The sequence below is a fragment of the Pseudorasbora parva genome, chromosome 1 (genome assembly GCF_024679245.1).
Source record: "Pseudorasbora parva isolate DD20220531a chromosome 1, ASM2467924v1, whole genome shotgun sequence".
NCBI classification, from domain to species: Eukaryota; Metazoa; Chordata; class Actinopteri; order Cypriniformes; family Gobionidae; genus Pseudorasbora; species Pseudorasbora parva.
This window is the reverse complement of record NC_090172.1, coordinates 9,154,505-9,176,882: the sequence shown is the minus strand read 5'-3', so window position 1 is coordinate 9,176,882 and position 22,378 is coordinate 9,154,505. Positions and strand designations below refer to the sequence as shown.

The window sequence follows — 22,378 nt, the reverse complement described above, 5'->3', positions numbered from 1 at the left end:
GAGACGCGTATCAGATTCCACACATTATTGTAAATATTATCAGCATGCCTTCTATAGTGTAACTATTGTGGTAAATATTATCAGTACTATACTACTCCTTTGGTAGTGGAGCGTTATCATCTGGGTTTTTAGCCACTAATTTGTGGCGGCATGTGATGTGAGGTGCTTCATTAGATTAGAATTACTTGCCCACCGGCGTGGAGAGACTCTTTCTTCCTGGGCATAAGTTGAATGCTACGTAAACATTCTTACCTTTCACCTCAACGTATGTGTGTGAACTCAACCTATCAAAAACAACCTTGTCTCCCACCCACCAATCATCATTGCAAACGTCTTTATCAAGCAAACAATGATTGATTGGAATATTATTTCTGTATTACATGGCCCGCGGGATCGGTCAATATAAGCGCGAACCATACACACACACACGCATACACATGTGCGCAACCAGATCAAGAAAGAATTTCTGCCGACAGGCGTACGTTTTGGTAGCCCATCTGGAAAACACAACCCCAGGACTACTATTACTACAAAAAGTTGTTTTACTCACGTAAGTTTGTTGCCCCATTCCTGTCGGATTCAATATAGAAGGCACAACATTGTCTGCAAATCCAGCACTTGAGGCTTGTTTACAAACGATTCTGTTGTGAAATGAAGCAAATACACAAACCACCTTCCCCACATGAGCTGTAACTTCATTAAAAATAACGTTTCACACATTCCTAATATTATGATTTGAAGGAAGCTAATGCAGCGACTGTGTTCTTCCACAATATCTTGGTATCTTCTTCCACATTGTTATTGCTGCTGGCTAGTGATACAAACAGCTCCATGAGTTGGTGGTGGGGCTACTGAATTAGTGTTTCGTCGTGCGATGACGTAAGGATGAAGCACAAGATTGTTTTCTTGGACTGATGTCTATAAAAACTTTTTATTTTTGACTAAAAAGGAAGTTTTCAGCTCTGAAACTTACAGGATAATCTTATATTACCATGACCTTTTATAAATCAAAAATCTCAGGGGAAAGTTGATTTCTAAATTCATGACCCCTTTAAGAAATACACAATGATGAAATGCATGACTAGAAATTAAAAATCGTTTGCAGGTGCATTTAAGATATTTTAATTAATCCTCTGAATGTCATTTAATTTCTACTTTCTGAGTATGAATTATCATATACAGTAAAAGTATATGTTGTGTATAATTTCCTGTTTGATTGTCTCCTCACAATCAATCAATCAACTTTATTTTATTTATATAGCGCTTTTACAATCACGATTGTGTCAAAGCAGCTTCACAGTGTCAAACAGGGTAATATTGCGACAAAATTAGATTTGGCTGTACAGCCGTACTGGAGAAAACAGTGATGTTATCAGCTTATTTTAATTTATCATATAGCGACAATGTTGGCAGATCAGTATTATAGTTTATAGAATTAAATAAGACCTAATTCATATATTTTATTTGTATAATAAGTTGAATAACTTTAATCATATTTTTAGTGTCCCCAACTGAGCAAGCCAAGCCAAAGGCGACAGTGGCAAGGAACCAAAACTCCATCGGGGCATGATGGAGAAAAATAAACCTTGGGAGAAACCAGGACTCAGTCGGGGGTGCCAGTTCTCCTCTGGCCTATTAATACACCGTGTAAGATTATTATTCTGGCAACCTTACAGGTCGGCACATTACAGGGCAACCTTACAGGCAACCTTACAGGTCGGCACAATCAACTGCACATGAGCTTCTTTTGACCAAATTGACCATAGATATTAAGTGTGAACATTAACCATAATCATACTACTCAATGTTCAAAGTGCAAATAGAGACCAATTATTTATTTAAGCATGATACAGAGCTAAGAGATGCTTACAACTAAATAGCTTTAATATTGGGAGCAATTCTAATGCCTCGGGAGCCGCTTTCAAACAGCGGTGATGTATTAAAATTGCGTTTGGATGCGTTTTTTGGATGTGCTTGTGCGTATACTCTTAGAATATGGAGCGGTGGTGCCAAAGCACAGTTTAAAATATAAGTCCGGTGCATCTGCTGTGCAACGAATCCTCCACCACAGTCTTTTCCACTGACATGTAATGCGCTGAATGCGAACGCTTCACTAACACGTAACACTCATAACACACGCCTGTCTTCTCGTCACGTGATCTGGAGTTAAAGCGACTGTTATGATTATCCATCTGAATTAAATTGCTTTTATTTCTATAAAAAGCAAAACTAGAGTGGAAGCACAACATAAACTTCACCCTCACACTCCGTCAGGACCAGGTCATGACAATATGATGAGACGGCTTTTCACTTCGACGAGAAATCTGCCATCTCGTGGCAGGAGATCTCATCACACCCCTAGTTGTTGGCAATAGCATGATTATTCTTTAATCTTAGCCGTGGTAATGTGTTTTTGACTTGTGTTTGTCGTGTAATACCCGTGTTTCACCAAAATGGTGTAATCGCGCTGAAGGAAGTGCTTGGCCAGGGAATCTGCAGAGCTCTTTCAGAATTGGTTTGCATTTTGACTGACTTGATAAAAATGATGGTATAACCTGCCCACAAGTAAACACAATGTATTATGAGTTTTGAGGACATTTTACCCTCCACAGTAATTTATTTCACTCTAGTTTTGCAGTAGTCTTTACTGATCGAGTTGCAGTTATTCGTGACAGAAATTATGGCCTCTGGCCAGAAGTTAGCAGTGCAAAATCAGAGCCATTTGTTCAGGCCCAGAACCACGTTTTCTGAGGTGGAAATGTATGACAAGGCTCCCTTTTGGTGGCACAGTGGATTTAATATTCTCTTTTGATGTTCCAATGTTGCTGTGTCTGCTTTTATAGGCAGGGAGTTACGTCCGGGATGACTCTGTGCCCAACCTCATTCAGCTCATTACAAATAGTGTAGAGATGCATGCATACACTGTACAGAGACTCTACAAAGCCCTCCTGGATGACATCTCTCAGGTTAGAATCATCTTAACTAGAAAGTCACCTTGACTTTGAACTGTTAATTGCAATGTGCAAATCTTTTCATCTGTTAGATGTAACAGATTTATGTGTATATAAACCAACTGAAACTTTTCTTCCTATAGCAACCTCTAGTACAGGTGGCATCCTGGTGCATAGGAGAGTATGGAGACCTTTTGGTCTCAGGCCAGTGTGAGGAAGAGGAACCTATTCAGGTAAATGCCTCCATGGGCCTGAACTACACATGCAGTTATTTTAAATGCAGGTAAATTGTATAATTCTGATTTCATCTCACAGGTTACTGAAGATGAGGTCCTGGATGTTTTAGAAGGTCTCCTTGTTTCTAACTTGTCCACCCCTGTAACGAGAGGTTATTCCCTGACTGCTATAATGAAGCTATCCACTCGTTTCAGCAGTGTGAAGTAGGCAAACCTGTTCTGAGTGACTTTTGATACAAGGGTGTATTTTCTTGCAATGAGTGTTTCCTGAAATGAATGACGAACTGATCTTCAATTTATTTAAATTTTTCCCTGCAGTCGAATCAAAAAAGTGGTGTCGATATATGGCAGCAGCATAGATGTAGAGCTGCAGCAGAGAGCTGTGGAATATAACGCACTTTTCAAAAAATATGATCATATGAGGTAAAAGATTACCCACAGCTCCAGACTCATGTTTGTCTCAATTTTAAAAGCCAATCACTTTTTGCATTTGATGGTTCATCCCTAGCTCTAGTTTATCCTCACCATGTCTCTCTCTTTCCAATGAAGACCTGCATTACTAGAACGAATGCCTATCATGGAGAAAACGGCCAGTAACGGTCCATCAGACATTGTGCAGACCAACGGGGAAACAGAATCAACCATACTGGACACAAAACACCTGCCCAACATCACTCAACCAGCCAGTCAGGTGAGTTTTCTAGAGCAAGATTTCTCAATCTAAGCATATTTTAGGCATGTCAATAATCTGACAGTGTATCCGGCCTCTGAATCTGTGTACTTCTCTCATACACATACAAAAACAGAATGTCTAATGAGTAAATACCAAAAACCCAGTATACATGAAACATAATTTCTCTGCTATTTCATCATGCAATGGGTTGTCAGATTTGAAATTTTTTAAAGAATTGAACAGAGCGTGAATGGGGCAGCTCAAATGTAAGTATCATAGGCATCAAGAACGCTGTTCCTTGTGGTTGACTTGTACTTCCTAAACAATAGCCGAGTAAATTCAGGGTTTGTATGGGCTTTGAAAATGCTTGAATTTAGTTGTTTTCAAGGTTTGAAAAATGCTTAAATTTAGGATAAAATGCTTGAAAAAGCTTGAAATTGTAACTATTCCTTTCACAACAAATCCTATCTGACTGAATAGTTTGCTTAAGTGGAGAAATAAAATTTTGTAGAGCCTAAAATGAAACCTGCTGTGCTCACGATCTGCCAGTCTATTTCCAAGTGTGACTCTGCCCTATGAAACCGTCTACTGCACCATGTGGGAGGTTGTCATTTCAATAAATGTTGGCTGGAAGATGCAAAATACGCATTATGGATTAAACCATGGGACAAACCCCACAAGTTGCCTCTTGTAAAGTCTGCAAAAAAGACGTGCAGCTTGTCACAATGGGCGAATCTGCTCTTTCGCGTCACACGAAAGGTAACGTTAAGTCATAAACTTTTCAAATAAGCCAACTGAAGTAGCCTACTGTACATGTTAGCGCCTATTTGGTTACGCTATTGACTGATAGCTAGAAATTTGCATTAGTGACAGAGTACTTGGTGTGATGATGTAATCAGGGCTTGACATTAACACCCACCAATCTGCCATTTGCAGGTGAATTTCAGCTGTGGCGTGTAACACAGTAACTTCCACTAGCCACTTTGGCGGGTTGAATTTTATTGTAGTCTTCTCAAAAGGCATCTGTTTCTGTTGAGTTTATGAATGTGATGTCTAATAATCAGTCGTTCAGATTAGGGCTGGACAATAATTCAATATCAATATATATCGCGATATAATTTTTTTCAATAACGGTGATATGATTTTTAAACACATTTCCGATATTTCGATATGACTGACGTTCAGGGCGCATGCCATCAGAAAGAGCAGAACACGATTGGCTTCTTGCGTGATGACGTAGGCCTACACCACGGACACGCAGCCAGTGCTCAGCAGTAGTAGGCTGATAGATCCAACGCGGCACGTTTTAGCTACAAAAAGAGTTTCCCTGACCGCAACACAAATGTGACTGAACTAGCTTCCACAAGTAAGGAGAAATAAATAGTTGATAAGAGAAGAAAGACTAACTTTCTTTAGTGACGTGGAAGTGGTTCGTCTATCTAAAGCACTATTCGCACGGGATTAGTATTAGGGACCTGTGTGATTTAGAAATGACTTCTCCACATCTGAGTTTTGCGTGGCGCATTCGCACGGGATAAGCAAAGCCTGTGATTTTACTCGAATTTACTGACTTCTCCCGGATATGATGTTCGTTATAGATAGCTGTATGAAATCATAAACAGGCATCGATATCGTTTTGATTATTTTACAGTAGCCTAATAAATAAATATAATTTCGTTCATTTAGCGAACAGACGCCATGAACTGAGCTCAGACCAGCGGCAGGAATCAGATTTCATTTATCACGAGTAGGAAGCTGACAATATACGGCGGAAGATTCAGTTTCAAAACTAAATGTAAAAGCGCCTATTTAAACAAGATTGTCATTGTACTATACTGTTCTGTTCTGTTTTTCATTAAGAACAGTATTGATGTTAATATTAAACACACCATTCAATCAGATTACTCTCAAATTGACACTCATTCTAAAGTGAAAGTATAATCCGTGTGGGTGCGGCTGCACGGGAATTAACGGTGCGCATTATGAATGCAGACTTTATTCTTCGTGAAAGATAAAGATAGAAATGCTCACAGGAAGAAAAAAAGCTTGCAAAAAGTATATACAATCCGCCTAATCCTGGCCAAATCACAGAGATGTCGATTCGCACGGGACTAATGTTATCACAGGACCTCGGTGTTCGGCGAAATATGGTAGGTAGGCTAATTTGCGGGGGAATTTTTACTTTACAAATTACAGACATGGCCGATTCGCACGGGATTAAGATCACAGACATTCTCTGCAATTATTACAAATCACCAGAGGTCCCCAGATAATACGAATCCCGTGCGAATGGGGCTGATATTAAACTTGTCCCGGAGAGGTGCCGACTATAGGGGTGTAACAATACATCGACATAGATGCATCAATCTAATGTCTAACAATACGATGCCAAGCGTTACAAATAATCCATGTAGACTATTTATGTAAGAGGCAAGTGGCACATTTGTTTTAATACTTTCCACATTTGCACACAATGTCATGTATTAACACCAATGCGTTCGTTCTCGTTTAAATTACCTTTCAAAGCTTGTGAAAGACGGTCAGACATGGCTTCACGAAAATGTATAATTTTCTCCTGTTTAAAGCCTTGCAAAAGCAGCGTGCACTCATCTCAAACAGAGCACAAATAGGCCACTGAATTGAGTCTTATTTTATTTATTTTTTTGTGCATCAGTAGATAAAGGTATAGTTTTGCATAAAGCTAAACTATAGCTAAACTATAACTATTTTCTAAAGCTTTTATATAGTTCATATCGATATCGAAATTATATCGTATCGACCAAAATTAAGAAATATATCGTGATATAAATTTTGGCCATATCGTCCAGCCCTAGTTCAGATTAGTCATTGCTTAAATGCCACAGTTTTGTTCAGAGCATTCTCTCACTCACTGAAATCTGCACTCATCATAAACAACAAAGCAAGAGATGTACGAAGATGAAATCATGATTCTGAACAAGACTCTTAGTGATTCTGTTTTTGTTCTAGTTCAGCAGTGAAAATGGTTTTAAACAATGATCACAGCAGAACCATATAATAGCGCATCTGAATTGACTGGCCTTAAGTTGGCTTGACATTGAATGTTTGATATTCACAAATTTAGGGACCATCTCTAAAGTTACATATGACTTTGGTATACGCGCTTCTAACTTCAATATCATTTGAAGAGAATGACTTGCAGTCATAAAACCAACTGTAAAGTGTTCATCTAGCTTTAAGGTATGATGCTTACATAAGCATGATACTTAATAAATATGCGTAATATTTAATCAAATAAGCTCTCAAATCACATGAAAATATGGATATGTATTTCACTAGGATACTGTATGGGCTCATACACAGAAATGCTACATTTAGATGTCATAACTGATGGAACACTGATGAGAATATTGCTTAAGAATAAATATTCAGTTTTCACGCCAAAAAAAAAAAATCCGATCCTTCTGCTATTACAAAACACATTTTTGGCTGTTTATAGCATTATCTCTTTTAATGTAATAACACTAAATAATAATTTTGACTATGTATTGGTATGTAATTTATGGTTTTGTACAAGTGCTGCAAAACTTAAATGGACCTTGAAAGTGCTTGAGAAGTGCTTAAATTTGTCTTTGGAAAAGGTGTAAACCCTGTAAATTAGTTTGTTGTTGTTGTGGTGGTGGTCAGTATGTTATGAGTCAAAACTTGTGTCTGGAAATGCATTTAAACTAAAATAAAATACACTATATGGACAACAGTAATGGGACACCTTTTAATTCTTGAATTTGGATGTTTCAATCCGACCCATTGCAACAGATGTATAAAATCAATCACCTAGCCTTGGGAATACTTTTGTCAATATAGTTAACTCCATCTAATGTATTAAGTACATTCTTCATTGAATACATTTCTTATGGTGCAATTTAATAATGATCTGAGGAGTTGAATTAGGTGTGTTAGATTAGTGAGATATCCAAAATGTGTTGTGCAGTGGAGCTTTTTTAGGAATGGATTGAGAATAAAAAAAATCTTTCTGTATGGATGAGCAGATAAAGAGGGATATTTAGCCATGGTAAAATATTTACGCTAATGTTTTTTCCTGTTTTACAGGCAAATGATTTATTAGATCTACTTGGAGGTAATGATGTGGTACCTGTTATCCAAACAACCGTTCCCACAAAGCCTGCATCAGCTGGAGGAGAACTGCTGGATCTGCTGGGTGACCTTTCTCTAACAGGTCAGCCTGCTCTCTGCCGTGCTCTTGTCCTGTTCTGTACCAAATTCAAATCCTGCCATTGGTGTCTCCGTTAGGGATGCTCATATTGACCGTCTAACCGTTAACTAATAGTAAGAATTTTGACAGATTAACACTCAATTAAACGGTTTAAAGGCGCTTGTTTTTTTGTTTTTTTACTCATGGGGCGCGTCAACACATTCAACGAAGCACACGTGCTGACACAGACATTTTTTGTAAAATCAATCAATGGGAAAGATACTGTGTGGGACCATTTTGACAGAAAGGGTGACGAATCATGCAATACAATACAGCACTATTACAAACTCCTGACTGGTGGAGGAAAGCAAATTAAAGACTCTTCCCGAGGCTGGCCTAGCGAGGCGTCTCTATTCCCTGGGCATCAGGCAGTGCCATATGAAGCCTTCTTTAATGCTTTTCGTAGTGTGATTTTGTCCGACAGGCCCGTGTCCGACTGGAGCCCATGTTTTTTTTTGGCTTATATTGGCTTTCATTGTAGCAGCCATTAAAATAGTTCAGTTTTGTTTTAATGTCAAAGTTATTATATTTTGTTTCGTTTCTTTAAGTTAAAAAAAAACTCTAAACATTTTTTTAAATTGTTTGTTAAATTAAAGTAAAAAAAAATGTTAAGGGACGACCAAGTTAACCACATGTTTAATCAGTTTAGCCTCTCAAATCAACTCCGGACTTGTCTTGCCTATTATAAAATCCATAGATATAACACTTCAAGCATCACAATGTTAGTTAATTTAGCCTACTATAATATTGCCTCCACAGTAAAAAGGCATTTTTGACGAGATGAGGCAGTCTGATAGCCTAGAAATCTAGACGCACCCTAGCGGCAGCAAATTTAATCTGCCCGCAAGTGTCGTCTAGGAACTCTCAATAGTACCCTTCTGAGCTGTATTCCTCACAATCTGGACGGGCCAATCACGTCGTGTATAGAGTCGGTGGGCAGGCCCGACCGGATACGGCGAATGTTTAATCTGTCAGCGAGCTCCCCTTCACCTTCGTTGCTCTGGTTGGTTGTAGCGCTATCCTATCGCGTGCAGAGGGAGTTTGAAAGACAACCGTTTATCCCGCCCCTCAGATTGAACCCTGTCAATGGTGAGTTTCCTGACCAAACATCTTGATGTGGGTCTGGCTTGTCAGGCTAGCAGTCTGATACAATACGAAACAATCTAAACAATCTAAACAAATAAAAAAAAACGAACAAGCAGTTTGTCTTATTTACCTTGCACCTCTGCAAAATGAATCGCCTATAAATCAGATCTTCAATTTCCGTATATAATTATATATTTAACGGAGCTCACAGCAACGAAAGCAAAAGAATATGAATTTGAAACGAGCTGATGAATTAAATGCAAAGACCGCAATATGAGAGAGCGACCTGTTAACCCCTAACAGTTTACCTAAGCACTGGTAAGATAATTTATACATTTTTATTGAAAATGATTGTGTTTTTTAGCATCTTAAAATAGCGTCTTATTTTAAGTTTCATTTATGGCCATTTTTGTTGGCTTACATTACTCATTTGCGGCGATGCGTGTTGCAGTAGCACCATCATATCTGTCTGACTGCAACATAAAACACTCTCACACGTTTTTTTTTAAACTATTTGCCAGGAGTAAAATTTACACATGTGGTTTAAACAACCAGATACATTTACACTTGTTTGGTTTTGTCTGCAATGCTTTCAGAAAACCTTCTAAATTGGTTTGTTTGTGTAATCGGAATTAAATACTTCTCGAAAGAATCTCGGAAGGTATTTAGGCCTACTCCTGGTCATTTCGCAATCAGACACCTGGTCAGAGAAAACGAATGAAGGAACCAGTTGTAAAAAGGCCGTAACTCTAGCAGCTGCGCTGAAGAAATGCGCGCTGCTGCTACCGTGGACTTTATAACCCAGTCGCGTAAGCTATTATGGTCTCATGTTGTTTCCACCAGCGCAGTACATCGTTTCCTTTAATTAATAAAATTAATATAAAACGAACGAGAAGCCTAAAAAAGTCCCGTAGCCCTAAATTCAGGGCTCTGTGAGTCTAGGTTCTGTGTTTGAGCTGTTCTGTATGTCCTGCCATTTGCACAATAAAATTAACATGTGAAAAAATGTACCTTTTTTTATTTATTTTTAACAGGTCACAGACACTCGTCAATTGTATTTTTATGTAATGCCAATTCAATATTATAATCTTATCAGTTAACGATTAATGAGCATCGGTTGTCGGTCGGGAAAATTAACCGAAATGAACATCCCTAGTCTCCATATTTAGAACACTGACTTAAGTGTTGTCATTAGTCCTTAAAGTAGTAGTTCACCCAAAAATTAAAATGGCTATTTATAGGGCTCTAGTCTTGTTTTGATTAACTGATATCAATTCTTAAATGGATTTTAATCTGTTCTCTAAATTTAAGTCTTTACTGTTTGCACTTTACTAAACTTTATTTGTATCGTGCCTCCCATCCAATAAAGCACATTAAGCTTTGTGCATTACTATGAATATGAAAAATTTGAAATATGAAAAAAAGTTTGAAATTCAAGCAAAAATGTAAACGATCATATCTTCCCCATTACTACTAGTTATAGCGTGAAATAAACATTAATGAGCATCAGAAGGTATGTTAAAAGAAGTGCAGTATGATGCAACAAAATGTACTATACCTCATGTAATCGCTCAATCAGTGTTTTAGCTGACAAAAAAACTCTAGAGAGGAGCGTGTTGCTAAATATATACACTGTATTACATATCCATTATATTTTCTTTATTTAACCTGTTTTTCAATATTTAATGTGTTTGAAAAAATCTGTAATTTTACAGTCACTGTTTAATTGTTTTTATAAATAAATAAATAAATAGAAACTAGGCCCCACTTTATATTAGGTGGCCTTAAGTACTATGTACTTACATCAAAAAATAAGAACAATGTACTTATTCTGTTCAAATTGTATTGCAAAACACCTTTGCTGATATTGAGGTGGGAAAGGGGTAGAGTTAGGGACAGGTGTGGTGATATGGGTAAGTTTAAGGGTAGGGTTAGGTGTAAGGGAAGTACCAACTGTGTAATTACAAATGTAACTACAGAAAAGAATTAAAGACGTAATTACATGCAAGTATTTTTAAAAATGTAAGTACGGCCACCTAATATAAAGTGGGTCCAAAAACAAATTGGAGTATATCATTAATACATTTGGAACCTATAATTTGAAAAACTGCCCTATGTGCATTTTAAATGTTAATCAGTTTTTAATTTTAACCTTTCAATATTGTTGTAATGCACCAACTTGACAGGGTTCCTTGTGTAGTTTAGTTGAGGGTTATTTTATATAGTTTTTTTTGTACAGTTCCTGCCCTAGTTTACTTATCCCTAATTTGGTCCAAACTCGAGTGACTTTCCTTCACCAGTAATTATTTTTGGGTGAAACCCTACTCATACCTTCTCACTCCTTAGGTGGTCCAACCCCCACCCCTGCTCCCTCTGTGCCCATGTCCCAGCCCCCTTTCCTTTTGGATGGTCTCACTTCGCAGCCCCTCTTCAATGACATTGCAGCGGGTGAGCTTACATAAAATGTCATCATACTAATTCATGCAAATTGGGCAATGCAATTATCATGTCTGTTTCTCTCTTGCAGGCATTCCACCAATGACGGCGTACAACAAAAATGGTCTGAAAATTGAGTTCACATTCGAGAGGTCCAACCCCAATCCCAATATTGCAGTTATCACCATCCATGCCACCAACTCCACTGAGGCTGACATGACAGAGTTTGTGTTCCAGGCTGCAGTACCAAAGGTTAGTTTTTTCCTCTTCTAGTTGTACTGTTGATGAGAGCCCAGCTTATTATTAAAAATCGACTACGTTGATGCTGATAATTAGTCAAAGTCAGTATATTTAGTCGACTGGGCAAGTTGGGTACGATATGAAATTTTATTAGTACCGGTACTTTAAAAATGACAGCACTCTAATAAGAGCAGTATTTCTTAATTTGCGTCGATGTGTGACCGCAGGAGTGAGGACGTGTGTACGAGCTTTGCTTGCACCATTCACTAAAAACAACAGACGACATCGCAACTTATTTTTCACGGAATATTGGGTTTGAGTGATCAAAAATATGTATGGATGCACGTCCTGAGAAATCACGTTACAATGAATTTGTTCTGTGCAGTCTTAAAGGGCTGGGCATAATATTCTGTGTGATTTGTTAATCAAACAAAAAACACCCTGTGCTTGACTAATATATTTATTAAGAATCAGTGTATAGTTAATTTACAGAGTGACTGTGTAGACTATGCATTTGTTTTTACATTTGATTATTTAATTTCTTTATTGAATGCTACTGTTAACTAGAGATAGTTTAGCTGAAAATAAAGCACTGTTTTTGTCATTTTAGCTTATTTAAACACAAAATACATAAAATAAAATGTAATATCTATATTGTAATTATTAAATGACTTTTAAAAGATATTAAATAACTTGTATTATGAAATAAGATTTTGGTCTTCCCAACCTGGGGGACGTTGTTCAAAAAGCAGGACAGGAACATGCTGGCCAAGTGAGTTTTTAGTTTTTTTTAAAATATATACAGTACAGGCCAAATGTTTGGACACATTTGTAATGTTTTTGAAAGAAGTTTCTTCTGCTCATCAAGCCTGCATTTATTTTTATTTTATTTTTAAATATTGTGATATATTACATTTTAAAATATTTGGTTTTCAATTTATTATACATTAAATTATCTTATCAGAAAGGTTACTGTACCAAATATTAACATTGATTTTCTCAGGTGTTCAAATACTTATTTGCAGCTGTATCATACAAATAAATAGTAAAAAAATATATACATTGTGATTTTCTGGATTTTTATTTTATTTTTAGATTGTCTCACAGTGGTAGTAGAACTACTAGTAGTAGAACTTGCAAAATATCAGGGTGTTCAAATACTTATTTTCCTCATTGTATTTAAAGGTGCCCTAGAATGAAAAATTTTATTAACCTTGCCATAGTGAAATAATAAGAGTTCAGTACATGGACATCACATACTGTGAGTCTCAAACACCATTGCCTCCTCCTTCATATGTAAATCTTGTGAATCAAAAACACCATGGAAAAATAAGTGCTTCTCAACATAAACCCAACCGTGACGCAAGAGTTGGGGATCATTTTTAAGCATGCCCCCAACATTTGCATCTGTCCAAACATGTTCGTTGTCAGAACCGACAGTAACTGGGACTGCAGGTAAGCAAGACAATTGAGGATAGCAAGAACAGCAACTCTCATGGACACACGTCATGTTCAGGCTGTGCAGGGGAAGTGAGGACTTTTCATATGTCAACAGTCATGGTTGAGGTTTATTATAATTGGATACCACAACAATTTATTTCAAAATCGTTAGTTTGTTCGGCCCATTTCAAGCCAGCTTCGCTCTGCGTCTTAAACTGAAGAAAGGGGTAACTATTCCTGCAAGCATTAAGTAGTGACTTCTAAATAGTGTGTCTAATGACAAAGGGTAATATTATTTTGTATTACTAAATTCAACCGTAGATACTTTGCTTAAAGATCGTTCACTCAATCCTTCTAGCAAACGTCACCTTTTCCACCATATAAGTTAAAACGACAATCATTTGACAAGGCTATTCATTTTGTAAAAATATAAGTTATATATTTATATTTTTGAGAACTCAAGTAGGCCGATGATGTTTTTGCATGCTTTCAGAGTACATCACAGTCACTGCGTAACCTTAGCCTATATTGTGACTATTGTTATATAAACATGCAATATCGTTGACAAAAAAAGACAAGTTTAAAATGTAGGCTGAATGACACTTTAAGCAGAACATCTCAAATGGAGATTGCCGAAATGTAGCCTACTTGTTTATTGGTGTTTTCAGAACATCCGCACGTGCAAGAGAGCTTGCGTGCATATGGTTGCCAGATTGGACATGTTTAGATAAAACACTGGATGGTATACCTGTTCTTTTCACTGAAAAGCTCTGTTTGGAGGATTTGAATTACTGAAATCTGCCAACCGCATGCATGCAAGCACGCAAGCTTTCTCGCGCGTGGATGATCTGAAAACACCAATAAGTAAGCTGCATTTTAGCTATCTCCTTTTGAGATGGTCTGCTTAAAGTGTCATTCAGTCGGTCTGTGTTCTGTCAGGACTCATGAGCCGCTTCGCTGAACAGCTGAACTGCAGTGTGCTGTAAGCTGCTGAAATAAACCAATCAGAGCAGAGCTCAACATTGATATTCATGACTCTTCTAAATAAGGCTAAAACAGAGCATTATATCCTAGGGACAATTTTTAGGGTTGTAAATGTACCTGTAAAACTGTATCTGGACAATTTTTGCCCTTAAGCCAAATACCATATCGGAGAACAATTTAACATATTGTTTCAAATCATTCTAGGGCACCTTTAATAAAACAATGAATAATAAGTTCTATCATACTATTCAATTACTTGTACTTTTTGTGTGTGTGTGTGTGTGTGTGTGTGTGTGTGTGTGTGTGTGTGTGTGTGTGTGTGTGTGTGTGTGTGTGTGTGTGCCATGTATTGATTCAGTATCAAGATATTTTAGTCTGGAATTTTGGTATCATTACAACACTATTCTATATTAAAGTATTTGATGATATTTAGGTTTTTTATGTTGGTTTACAAATGTTCCTTTTAGTTTTAAATATTGTCAATGGATTACATTTATATTTTTTATATTAATGAATGCCATAGTTTCAAATTATATTTTTAAGGAATTTTTTTGAAAATTGTGATAAATTAGTCGATAGATTAATCAATATAAAAAATAGTTGTTAGTGGCAGCCCTAGAATATACTTGTGCAAGCAAATTTGGTAGTTTTTTCTTCAGCAAATACCTTAAACGTTTGTTTGTGTTTTTAGACATTCCAGCTGCAGCTTCTGTCCCCCAGCAGTAATGTAGTTCCTGCACTCAACCAGGGAAGCGTCACGCAGGTCATCAGGGTTCTCAACCCACAAAAGGTAAAACATAACTGTACCCAGTCCACGCTTTGCTTCCTATTGCAGTAGATCTTCAGAGATCAGCCATTTGTCCTTAAACGGCTTCAGAAGTCTGTTCAGTGTTTGAGCTGAGCAAAGCTAAATAATTTTACTCTGAAGTTGAAAGTTTGCTTTAAAAAAAAAACTTGTGGCAGTCATTATTTATTGTGGTTTAAAAATAGGAGGGAATGTCACATCTCAGTGACTGAGGGATTAAGTTTAAGGTGGCATCTCACTAGCTAATTCAAATCTGCTCAGGTCAAGGGTGTCACACCTTCCAAACATTTTTCTGAAATCTCACCATTGATTACATCTTTTTCTTGGATTCCCTGTCATGAACTGGCTAAAAAAAGATTAGGAGCACTATGCAAACAATCAAAATGGAATTAGCCTAGATGGGTCAATTACACACACACAGGAGTTTTGGGATCAAAAGGGATTTGAATTGACCTTGAATTGAGTCCTGTGTAATTAGTGTCAGCAGCCTAGAGGAAAAACTTTTCCTCACAACCACCACAACAGCATGCATGTTTTTGCATTTACAGAGAAAGGGTTTGGATCAGTGTTGGCGGGCTCTCTCTGCTTGATCAGCAACAATGTAAATTAAGATTACTACTGAAAAATCAGCTAGTGAGATGTTGGTTTTTAATTAATAATTTTTGTAAGGTCAAAGGTTTTACATGGCTGCATAATTACTTGGAATACAATCAAAGTTACAATATGACTTTCAAATAGCAAAGAATGCTGTTTAATTAAGTGTTTTTCTTTAATACGTATTTTACAATGAAATTAAAATAGTAATATTTCCTATTTTAATGTTTGTTTTTATTTAGTGATATATTTTGCTTTTATTATATTATAGTAACATAGGGATGTACCGATACAAGTACTCAGGTGTCAGTCCGATACTGTGCTCATGCACTCGTAAAACTACCCTGATACAACCTCATATGGCAACACATTTTCAGATGCGGAGCCGTGTGAAAAGTTACAAAACTCGCTGTGCACACTGCCAAGTAAAAAAAAAGGGGGGGGGGGGGGGGGGTTTGCGCTCACCGCGCACGACTGCCATGACTTAATTTTCGCAGCACACAACTTCATGCTATAGTGCGGAACCACTATGAACCAAGCTTAACCTCTCGTCACGCAGATACCTCAGGGCAATGAGTTGTGTTGAAAGTGAAAGGCTACCCACCCCGGAGACAGTACAGATCCTTCTAAAAAAAATTGCATATTGTGATAAAGTTAATTATTTTCCATAATGCAATGATATAAATTTAACTTTCATATATTTTAGATTTATTGCACACCAACTGAAATATTTCAGGTCTTTTATCGTTTTAATACTGATGATTTTGGCATACAGCTCATGAAAACCTTTTTTTGAGAAAACCTGTAGCATATTTTATCCGACCAATAAAAGAAAAGTGTTTTTAACACTTTTTTCTTTTCATCAGTATTAAAACAATCAAAGACCTGAAATATTTCAGTTGAGAAGGACCTGTATATGCGATTGATTCATTTGAAAGAACACTTAATCTATGAATAATCAAATGCCATACTAAATGCCGCTAAAAATAGAGTACATTACATACAGGCGAATGCTTGCCTTTCATTATGATCATTGTACTAAACTTGAATGCTCACTTAAGCATGTATGTTAGATATTATAGAAACACTGATTCAAATCAACTGAGTCAGTAGACAGCTCAGGACTAATAAGTCAAACCTAATAACCTACACTATATAAACAGATTTCCTCAAATAAAAGTTAGTTAACATAAGTCTGCACATTAAGGTATTGATGTTCATTACCATGGCAACTACTTGTGTCCAGGTATGAACAATTTTGCCTGCCGATATACACTTTTCAGAGTAATAAATTAATTTCAAGATATAAAATTAACACAACGGTAATTTAAACATAGTCTTTGTAAAAAAAAAAAAATTAAGCGAAACTTTAATTGTGCAAAAAAAAGTAAAGGACTAGTATTTTCCATGTTGTCTAGCTAGTCTCTCACATCCCTAGCTCAGTGTCACCCATTGTAGATGAAAACCGAAACCATATCGTAGCTGAAAATGCAGAGAAGCTTCTTTTCATCAAAAAAGGCTTTATGGCTATATATGATAAGATTTATTATACATCAGATTATATCATGCATATGATTTCAGTTGTTCTGCTACTATACTGAAATCCACTGAATGTTACAGTTTATGTGAAATGGGCAGCAGTTAGCCTGACAAGCCAGACCCACATCAAGATGTTTGGTCTGGAAACTCATCATTGACAGGGCTCAATCCGAAGGGCCGGGATAAACGGTTGTCTTTCAAACTCCCTCTGCACAGCGTGCACGCAATAGGATAGCACTACAAACAACCAGAGCAACGAAGGTGACACGGAGCTAGTTAAAGGATTAAACTTTCACCGTATCCGGTCGGCAAAACTCAGAACACATCTTCCCTTCTTAAGAATGACTTCAGTGCTGAGAAAAACTTAATTCTAAGTATTCGGGGGTCAAAGCTGATTCGAAAGATCGCCGTTCAAAAGCTTGTTTACTAGAAGCATGCAAGCACAACTCAGCCGTCATTATGTTAAGCCCCGTCCACCAACTCTATACACGATGTGATTAGCCTGACCAGAGTTTGGTTTTTGCAGCTCAGACGTGTATTGAGAGTTGCTAGACATATATACATAGATACTCGCGGCAGATTAGTTTTGCTGACACTAGGGTGCGTCTAGATTTCTAGGCTAGGCAGCAGTAACATTTTAACAAAAAAATTTCTGTCAGACTGATAGTTACATTTTACAAAATTGCTTCCGCATGTGCCTGACTTCCTTTTTTGTTGCAGCAACAGTTGCGAATGCGGATCAAGCTGACATACACTCACAAAGGCTCTCCTGTACAAGACCTGGCCGAGGTCAACAATTTCCCCCCTCAGTCCTGGCAGTGATTTGCTACCCTTCTCAATCTTAAAGACCCCCAGCAAGGGAACTATGGGAAAGATGTCCCCTCCCCATTCCCAAATGATCCCCGTGACATCACCACAGATCGCTGCCCTGGGGTTGCATGGGAAGCAGTGGAATCTTCCTGACACAGTCAAGAGTTGATGGTATGAAGACTAATGATGATGACGATTACAGCGACAATGATGAAGAAATATCACAAATGTCTGAATACATATCTTTTCAAAAAACAAAAAAAAATATTTTTATTTGCCCGTCTGTCTTTCTCTCTGCTTCGGGGTTAGTGCAAAATGTCCATACTCACACTTGCACTTAGCGTTGTGCACTCTCACTTATCCTCTCACTATAGTGCACTCCCACACTCCGGCTCACCCTGCCGCCCAGGGCCCGTACATGGGGAAAAAACGTCACTCATGGCCACTATACAAAGGAGCTGCTTGCTTGATTTGTCTGTTTTGTTCGATTTATTTCCATGTTTTTAATCTTGTTAATGGGTTTGGTTTATTTTAAGAAGAAAATTGCAAAGTATGAACATTTGCACCTTAAGCATTTCAGAATCAAGAGGAAAATGTGTTGTGATGGCGCCTTAAATTATCGTTCATTGTACATGGCATTTCTTAATTTTCGTGTAAGGTTGATCTAATGTCCTATAATAAAGTATACCAGATGAATGCTCCAGATACAAGCTATGTTGTGGCTACAACGTATTTCATACGGCATCGTTCGTTACACATTAACAGATCTTTCCAAATGTGCTTGACCTCCATCACACGAATCATCATGAATCGGCAAGTTCATACAGCTCATACCTTTGTATGATTTGTGAGTTATTCTTTTTAAGCAGCCAGCTTTTGCCCTTGACAATGAAATTGGCGTGTAAACTTTGAGTTGTGTCTAGTGGATGAGAAGATGGGCGTTTGAGAGTGATGCTTTTTACCGTCTGTATGCATTACATCACCCAGTAGTTTTGCATCATCAAAGCTGGTTTCCCCAAAACCCTTAATTTGGCATATAGTTACTTTGTTTGCCTCTACTCATCACAGATGGTGTGTTCTTGTATTTAGTTTTATTTTTATTTTTTTTAAATATTGGAAATACATTTATATAGAGATAAAATAGCCTACACTAAAGATATTTGATTTTAGCACAATCCTTATGGATTGAATCCTATATTAAAAATGTAGTTGGACAGCATGATCTTAAAATTTCAAATGGATTTTTTCAGTAAATTAACACTCATATTGGCCCTGCGATGTATAATAAGGTTATGGTCAGCATAGATGCTGTAAATATAGACTATGAATATAAAGCCTTCATGAATGTAGTTATATGCACTGAATGGACTTTTTGTTGTTTTATTTTGTTTGACTTTCTTCAGTGATTTGAAGTACGGAATTATTGCCTGATTTGAAGCAATGTGCCTTGTCATAAACGGTTAAAAGAAAACCCTCAGACGCCTGCGAGACGAACGGTTATCATTACAGGAAGAGCAAGAACGTGATGTCTGAAGAGTAGAGGGCTTTTTGGTTTTGCTGTCATTTCATTCGATTTCTTATTAAGAGGGTGTCTCAAGTCAGATATCAAGTGTGTTCTGTCAACGTGTGTTAGTTCGTGTCTCTTCTTGCAGCTTCCAAAGGCAGTTTGCAACATTAACCTGAAAATACCTCACAATATATATATTTTTTGTCTTTGTCAACTGTTTCATCAAATCATTGAAATGCTCTCGGTGGAAACCCTTAGCGTCCGCACCCTCACGTCATCTCTCGCTGCTCTTCATTTTTATCCATCACTTTGCGTGATTACATTCGCCAAGTGTGGTGACCAAATCAAGGTGTTCTTTGGGGCTTGGGAAATATTTTTTAGCAATTTTATGTATATGGAGAAAAACGACTTCATTCTTTTGGCTGCTTTGTCTGTCTTTTGTTGCGATTCTTTTTATTTTATTTTTTTCTGGCTTTTTCTGTACATACTGAGGGCTTTTAAGATGCATCAGCTTGTTCTTTTCATCCTTTTTAAGTCTAAGATCCCATTTTCTAAGTCTTTCTTTCAGCACTGCACAGTGTATAATGTTTGACGCTCTCCCTCAGAAAATAGTCTAATTTAACAACTTACCTGTTTGATTGATTGATTGATTGATTGATTGTTTATTGGAAAGAAAAATGTACTGTGTGCTGCCTGTATATTGTATATAATTGTAAAACGCATAAAAAAGATCAAATCAAATAAAAATCCCATTTGAAGACCTATGACGTTCAGTTAGGGGTGTGTAATGTGCACACAATCTTGAGTTTGCTTTTGTTTTTAGATGTGTATCGCAGTCATGTGTACTACTGAAAGAATGAAATGCAGCATATATGTAGACACAGGTGTAGGTGGCCTGGAGCAGATTTATTTTTTTTTTCTCCTCATGTTTTTCCCAGTTACTCAGATATAATGTAATTTAGGGGTGGTTATTTGTCATTATTTTTTACCCTCATGTAGTTCCAAACCCATACGACTTCTGTGGAGCGGACATTTTTGAAGATTTTGAGTCCAAAACCAGATTGGACCCCATTGATTTTCATTGTATGGGGGAATTTTTCTAGTTCTTCAGCATGTTTCATGTTCCACAGAAGAAAGTAGTACAGGTTTTGAATAACGTGAACTACCTTCAGACCTCTTTATATTAACATTGATATGTTGAGGTAAGCTTAAATCCAAAGTTTCACGTTAAAGTTTTCCCATATACCACATTTTAGACTTAGTTTGAAGCACACAAAGTTGAGGCACGAGTTGAGATGAAATGCCCTGGTATGATCATGGCCTTGTCCCTGAATGATTCGATGACTCTTGAGTGAAATTAATGCGGGGTGGTACATTAAACAACGGCCTGCCGTCGTGAGGCGCGTAGCAATAGTAAATGGCCCTGCGCAAGAAATGTTTCAAAATACGACTTTTCCGATCATGCTGCTCTTTACACTACTCTGTCAGGCAAAGATGATTGTGTGTTGAAGAGGGAAACAACCATACGTGAACTTGCCGAGTCTCTCACCAAGCTTCCCAACATCAAACAATGATTTCTTTTTATTTTTAGCCGCATGTGAAAAAAGCAATGTAAATATTGTCATTTCTACTCTTTATGTAAACTTCCTGAGGTAATGCAAGCTAAGTTGGAATTCTTATGTCACCACTGTTCACTATATCTTGCGATACATGCACAGACCTTTGTAGATTTGGAAATATTCTGTTTATTCTCCAATTTATCTTCATTGAGAAGCAGATTTTAAGTGGTCAGTCAGAGGGAATTGAGCATCATTTGTTTGGGTGTAACTGTTTGACCAGGTGGACACTGCATCACATGCTTGGACGATTGCCTTCTCCATCAGAGTCCCTTTGTAAATCTGTAAAGGTATCGGTTGTTTTTGAAGTGTATCTATACATGTGCCCCTCTTCTCAGATATTTTACACTTGTAATTCAACCACATCTGGACTTGTGCAGGAGGGCCGGATGACCCCAATGAGTCTGAGCTGCTGAACTGAATCGCAGTCCCATGTCCTCGAGGAATGAGCGTTTGACTGAAAATTCGGGATGGTGGGTGAAAATGACATGGGATATTTTAGACTTATGCTGTGTATTCTTGTCTTTGGGTTGGAGAAAATGATCAAATGAAATAATAAAACAGTCAAACTTGATGTCTGTTGTTGTGTTTTGGAAATAAACGGTTTTCTTCATTTGTAAGTGGGCCGACTCTGAAGCACCATTGTGAAGGATCTAGTTTGAGTTTGGGAACGGTGGTCTGCTGTCACCCTCTTGTGTTAAACTCTGAAACTGCAATAGCTCATGTCAAGGCCAAACAATTATTCCTGATTCCCTGTTAAATGTAGACTCAATTATACAGTAACCTTTCATATGCATTGTTTCGTCTTAACCCGCTAATATTCTGTTGAGCGGATTGCAGTGCTGTATTTGTAAAATAATAGGCTACATTAAAAATCAACCTATTATTTTTCCATTTAATTTCTTTATGTAGGCCTACATATCATAAGCACAGCAGATGCTTAAAAATAAAGGTTGACCAAATAACCTTTCACTGAACAGGTCTTTTTTTTTCTTAGTGTGAAGATTTTTTTTTTAATCGAAAGCTCCTGCATATGTGAGGTAACGCAGCCATGTTTTATCATATTAAGGCATCTCTGAGTCATTCTATATTTAGGGGTACATTTCAGGTCAGCCAAAAAGTAAGATAATCAGTATTCTTTTTTTTTATCAATAAACTAGGTGGTTGAATAATATATGCCCTCAATGGGCTAAATTAATTGTTTGGCAA

General features: G+C 37.3%; 1 protein-coding gene across 2 annotated transcripts in view; it reads left to right on the top strand.

Annotated features, from left to right (window-relative positions):
* ap1g1 (adaptor related protein complex 1 subunit gamma 1) overlaps nucleotides 1-20,313 on the top strand; it is a 49,456-nt gene extending 29,143 nt beyond the window's left edge. Inside the window, exons 14-23 of one of the 2 annotated variants that reach the window (XM_067417654.1) lie at nucleotides 2,844-2,966; nucleotides 3,095-3,184; nucleotides 3,267-3,391; nucleotides 3,506-3,610; nucleotides 3,737-3,878; nucleotides 7,950-8,076; nucleotides 11,545-11,646; nucleotides 11,726-11,886; nucleotides 14,990-15,088; nucleotides 17,963-20,313. In XM_067417654.1, the coding sequence (XP_067273755.1) occupies nucleotides 2,844-2,966; nucleotides 3,095-3,184; nucleotides 3,267-3,391; nucleotides 3,506-3,610; nucleotides 3,737-3,878; nucleotides 7,950-8,076; nucleotides 11,545-11,646; nucleotides 11,726-11,886; nucleotides 14,990-15,088; nucleotides 17,963-18,058 (1,170 nt within the window). In that variant the 3' untranslated portion in view covers nucleotides 18,059-20,313. Of the gene's footprint in view, nucleotides 1-2,843; nucleotides 2,967-3,094; nucleotides 3,185-3,266; nucleotides 3,392-3,505; nucleotides 3,611-3,736; nucleotides 3,879-7,949; nucleotides 8,077-11,544; nucleotides 11,647-11,725; nucleotides 11,887-14,989; nucleotides 15,089-17,956 lie in introns of both variants that reach the window. The other variant, XM_067417563.1, reaches the window with a different exon arrangement.
* The last annotated feature ends 2,065 nt before the right edge of the window (nucleotides 20,314-22,378 follow it).